This window comes from Chelonoidis abingdonii, chromosome 2 (genome assembly GCF_003597395.2).
Source record: "Chelonoidis abingdonii isolate Lonesome George chromosome 2, CheloAbing_2.0, whole genome shotgun sequence".
In the NCBI taxonomy this organism is placed as follows: Eukaryota; Metazoa; Chordata; order Testudines; family Testudinidae; genus Chelonoidis; species Chelonoidis abingdonii.
Window position 1 is genome coordinate 255,987,142 of NC_133770.1, and position 5,548 is coordinate 255,992,689.

General features: G+C 40.1%; 1 protein-coding gene across 1 annotated transcript in view; it reads left to right on the forward strand.

Moving 5' to 3' along the window:
* The first annotated feature begins 385 nt into the window (after nucleotides 1-385).
* SLC26A7 (solute carrier family 26 member 7) overlaps nucleotides 386-5,548 on the forward strand; it is a 139,205-nt gene continuing 134,042 nt past the window's right edge. Inside the window, exon 1 of the mRNA XM_032805277.2 lies at nucleotides 386-863. Within this exon, the coding sequence (XP_032661168.1) occupies nucleotides 671-863 (193 nt within the window). The 5' untranslated portion in view covers nucleotides 386-670. The remainder of the gene's footprint in view (nucleotides 864-5,548) is intronic.

Consider the following 5,548-nt stretch of genomic DNA (forward strand, 5'->3'; position numbering starts at 1 on the left):
ACAGTGACCAGAAGCTTAATGCTTAACCTTCTCTCTCTGAACGATTGCTTCGATTAAGGTCTCATAGAGCAGCAAACATAAGAAATGAATACTGCAAAACTTACGTAACACGTTTGGTAACTTAAATGGTAATTAGTGCTTAATGCATGGCGAATACATGCCTCAATGCAGAGAGAAGGGTTTTGTGTGCATTTTCCTCACAAGAGAGCCTAAAGCTGTGTTCTGTGTGCTTGTCAGGGAGAGACTTGTCTGCCTGCACGCTTCCTGGTTGTATTAGCATAACCCAGCCCACACTAAACATACGCCCAGCACTACCTCATTTTACCGCTGGCCTGAGGCCAAAAGCAAAAGCACTATAGTGAATATAAGGGGGAAATTACAGAGACGAGAACTGTAAACTTACCTAAGAGTAGACCAAATTTCTGAAAAGAGAAGAAGATGCTATATGAATAATCTTTCCCTTGCAGATGGCTATTTACAAGGTTAAAAGCAAACATACTTATCAAGTATACTGAATACAAGAGAACAGCTGCAGAATGTAAGTGCTTCTGTTCATCTTTCTATAGCTTGGAAACTGAAAACTCAGAAGAAGAACTGGAGACCGGCACTGAACAGGGTAATACTGCAGTGGTAATTTGTTAAGAAGGAGAAACTTTGGGGGAGATAAAGCATGGCAGGGGCAAAAAGGAGAAAGAAAAGTGCCGTGTGGAGGAAGATCCATGCTCTTCGCTGTGAAGATATCAAACTGTGGTGTGTAAGAAGGCTGCCTATTTTGAAGTGGGCACCTAGCTACAATTTGAAGGAAAACTTGATTCCTGATACAGTCTCTGGGATGATGCTTGCAATTCAACAGGTACTTCAAGGTACAGTAATACGTCTGATTTTCACATTATAAATAGCTTTAGTCAGACAATTGTCACTTTTCAATAGAGGTTTTATTTCTTGCTTCTTAGTGTTAGGATGAAGCATGGTTTAAAGAAAAACAGAAAAAAAATTGTACATTTTAATTAGACCTAATCTAATAGGATGTATAGAAGAGAGTTTTTTACATCTCTCATTTTTTATACATTGTAAACAAACATCTTTTCTTGTTTTTGACCAAGGTCTGTGAACAGGGGATTAATGTTACTATGAACCTGTCACTTGGACAGTAACTCAAGACCTATTGCAGCGCATGAGACAGCAGTGACACAAGGACGAATGCTGGTGTTATGCAATGTATTACTAGTGTAACTGGCCATCACTTCCCACTTTTACATTAGAAACAAACAGAGTTACAAAATAACTTTGTGTCTTGAAATGTTTTGTTTTAGAAGTAAGCATCAGTATTACACAATTACTTGTAGGAGCCTTGAGAACTGCCGTAAACAAGTAACAAAACATTCTATACATGGAAAAAGGCTTTCTGCCAAAGCTATTATCTGCAGACAGGATCTTGTGTGCATGGAGAGCTTGTGATTTCAGCTTTTATGTTGGTCTAATGAGATGTACTGTATCACATTACCTGTTGCATCTCCCTTTCCAGCATGGAGAGCTTGTGATTTCAGCTTTTATGTTGGTCTAATGAGATGTACTGTATCACATTACCTGTTGCATCTCCCTTTCCCTAATATAAACTAGGGGTGGAGCTGTAGTCTATTTTGGCAGCCATAGGTAAGTAATACCAATCTGGATTTATCTGGTGGTTATTACAGGTGAAAAGTACAAACTAATGAATGATTCCAGAGAAATAAAGTCTTCTGTCTATCTAACATCATTGTGCAGACTTAGGCAACACTTTATACCCATCCCTGGCAAATGCCATGTTAGTTTCTTGCCTGCCCAAAATGGACTCTCTAGCTACTTCTCTGATGCGCACTGTAGATGTTGCAGAATGGCTAGCCTTTACTATCATTCATGCTGCTCAATTATAAGCACTTTAATTGAATTATTCTGTAGCTGGAGCCAACTGGTTTGTGCAAGTATTTGTGCTTTTAGGGTAATTAAGAACATCTGCATTGGCATGATTTAATGTTAAGAACCTTAATACTGTAGTGAACTATAAGTATCTAATTTTACTGGTATAGTCTTATACAACAATTATAATTAAAATGCTGCTAATAACAATATGTTAAACTCTAACAAAAATATCAAATTAGGGACAGTTAGACATTACTAGTAGTTTTATCCAGCATAATCTTAAGTGAATGTGGTTCCCAAAAATGATCTAACTTACGAAATAAAACTTTAAAAAGCTCAGGTGGTGCTGGAAAAATGCTGCTTTTCCAGATTATTCCATCTTGTTTATGTAATCTAGAAAGAATGTGATACAACTTTAAATTAATTCTGTCGCTTAAAACAACAAAAAACCTCAACCTCCATCCTCTCTAAACAAAACAAAGCAACTCAAATAAAATCTGAGAATAAATTGTCTCTTTTTTGACATCAAAGTTGTCCATTTTGCTTGAAACTATTTTGAAGTGTGTGTGTGTGAGAGAGAGAGAGAGAGAGAGAGAAATATATTTTCAGACTGTTTGCACCCAGTTTTCTCATAGCATTGCATCTCTTGTCTGGTACTGGGGCTATACTTTAATATTAATCAGAGATTAGGAATAGACAGAAAAAAAGAACCAATCCAGTTTGCTTTATAGCATGAAGAAGAGAGTACAAATCTTGTAAACCTTATGTGTGTGGGGTTCTTTTCTTATAATACAAGAACAAAGAGTTATTCAGTGAAAATGAAAGCAACAAATTTAAAATGGTTAAAAGGAGTTAAATTTATAAATGCCTTGACAGATGGAACTCACTGCCACAAGATATTGAGGCTAAAAGCCTAGTGTGATTCAAAAAAGGATGAGCTATTTATATGGATATTGAGATCATCCTGCAGTTATATTAGATGAGATAAAATATTTTTAAGGGTTAGATGCCTTCAAGTTTCAGGGCATAAATCAACCACTAACTTGATAGCGGTTAAGAAAAAAACTTTCCTTACCATTTGTATTTTCCATAATTGTCCATGATGGGAATTTTTGCACCTTCCTCTAAGTTGTCCGATGTGGCCATGTTCAGAGACAAGATACTAGACTTGAGGGAGGGCTGTTCTTATCCAGTGTGACTTCCTGAGTTCCTGTGTCTGAACAAAATACCAGGCAACATGGCCATTATCTCTTTGTTGGGGATAGGAGAATATGAGGAAGGGAAGTCATTGTCCTTGCATCATATATTACAGCTCAAACCACATAGATAATGTTTATAGTTAAGACTTCGATTTAGTCATCGGTGTTTATAGTATAAGTCATGAACAGGGCGTGGGCAGTAAACACAAATTTATGGTCTTGTGATCTGTCCATGACTTATACTATAAATACCCCTCACTAAATCTTGGGGGGGCGGACACCTGGGGCGACTGCTGGGGCGGTGTGCGGCACTGCTTGGGGGTGGGTGTCCAGGGCCAGTGGCACTAGCTGCCAGGGCCTGCTGAGCGGTATGATGGTGCTGCCCGTGGGAGTCAACTGAGGTCATTCAATCAGGGTGAACTGCAAACAAAACGGGGCAGACAAATCCCAAATCCTGGTGGTTATTCCAATACTTAGATTTACCAACCAGCACAAAACAGCTTCTATAGTACCTCACTGGTTACTTAGAACTTTAAACCACGCAGTTCCGTTAAAGTGCCCAGCCTCAGGCCCCCATCCGTACACACCTGTCAAACATATGTTGATGATTCCTGAAAATCTTCTCTCATCATATAAAAGAAAAGGTTCTTCCAATCCCAAAGGATCAGCCACATACCCAGGTCCAATTATAACTTAGATCTTACCCACAATAAATGCTACAGCCAATTCTTATTAACTAAGGTAAAATTTATTAGAAAAGAAAAGAGGGAGAGTGTTGGTTAAAAGATCCATTTACATACACTCTTGAATTCAATTCTTGAGGTCAGATACATAGTAGAGGTGAGATTGTAGTAGCCAAAAGTCATTTTAGAAATAGTCCATAGGTTATAGTCCAAGGTCCATATTCAGGGTGTCTCCAGTCAATGACTGGGGATCTCAATCCTCATGGCTTAAGGTTTCCGCCTCTTGAAACCCAAAGCAGATCTGAGATGAAGAAGGATCGTGTCCCAGGCTTCTTATACATTTCCAGCAGCCTTTCAGACTGAGAAAACAGTAGGCTTAACTCCTTCTCCCAAACATCCTGGCAATTAGCACAGAGTAATTTATCCATTAAACAGTTCAGATACAGGTTACCACAACCTTCAAAGAGACACATAGACAATAATACTATTTCACTCAAGTATCATCTTAAATGCTAATATTCCTTTTTTGATCTTTGAATTTAAACTACAGCAACAGACAAGACTTGTTTGCTTACCTCACAAGACCTGAGCAAACACCTTCCCTTCTATCTCTAACAATGCAGAATTGCATTTCAAAGCTCTATTTATTTACATATCTTGCTAACCAGTTCTTAAGGTTCACCCATGGGTCAGGTCAGTCGGTGAGGTGAGTTAATTAACTCTTTCTGGCCCTGTCACCTTTCAATGAGATATTATATTATACTCATAACGTCACAAGCGGGGGCTGCTAAGCAGCGGCTGCTCCAGCCTCCTGGGGACCGCTGAGCAGTGGCAACTCTGGGTGCCTGGGAACCACTGCGGGGGGCCACCAGTAGCAGCTGCTCTGGCCACTCCAAGGACCACTGCTCGGTGGTCTCAGGGCCAGCTGCGCAGGGCTATCCAAGCAGAGGCAGTGCAGCTGGCCCCGGGGCCGATCCAGCAGCAGCTAGTGTAGCTGGTTGCAGAGCCGCTCCAGCAACGGCAGGTGGTGTTGTCCCTGATGTCATCTGAGCAGCGGGCCCTGGAGCCAGCTGCTTGGGCGGACCTGGGGTCAGCATCATTGGCAGCTGTAGAAGTCCATGACAGTCACGGAGCCCTACTCGTAGTTATTCTTCCTACAGTATTTTGATACCATTTGGATAGAGTTGCAATTCAACAGCAATTTTTGCTATTGCTGTCTGCTATAAATAAAAGTAAAAACTTAGGAGCAAGGAAAGGGAGAGAACAACAATTAACAGGTGCAGATTATGTATTTTGTGTGCTTTGATAGTGGTCATTGTAGAGACAGTAAAATGTCCATCTCTGTGCATTTAATAGAGGATCAGAAGCAAAAAGACAACCCTCCCCCCGAAAAACAACAACAAAAAGTCCAACTGACCCTTCAATCTGCAGAGCAATCATCTTCTATGTCCTCTGTGTATTTGTTGCTTTTTACTTTAGGTAGGATTTTAAGAGCTACCACCTAAATTTCAAACTAACCAGTGATTTTTCGAGTGTTTCAGTTCTGGGTGCCCAAATGAACCAGCTTATAGGTGACTGAGGCCACGTCTACACTACAGAATAATATCAAATTAGCTAAAATCGGTTTTATAAAACTGATATTATAAATTTGATTTCATGTGGCCACACTAGGCAAAGTAATTCGGCGTTGTGCGTCCATGGTCCGAGGCTAACGTCGATTTCTGAAGCATTGCATTGTGGGTAGCTCTTCCGTAGCTATCCCATAGT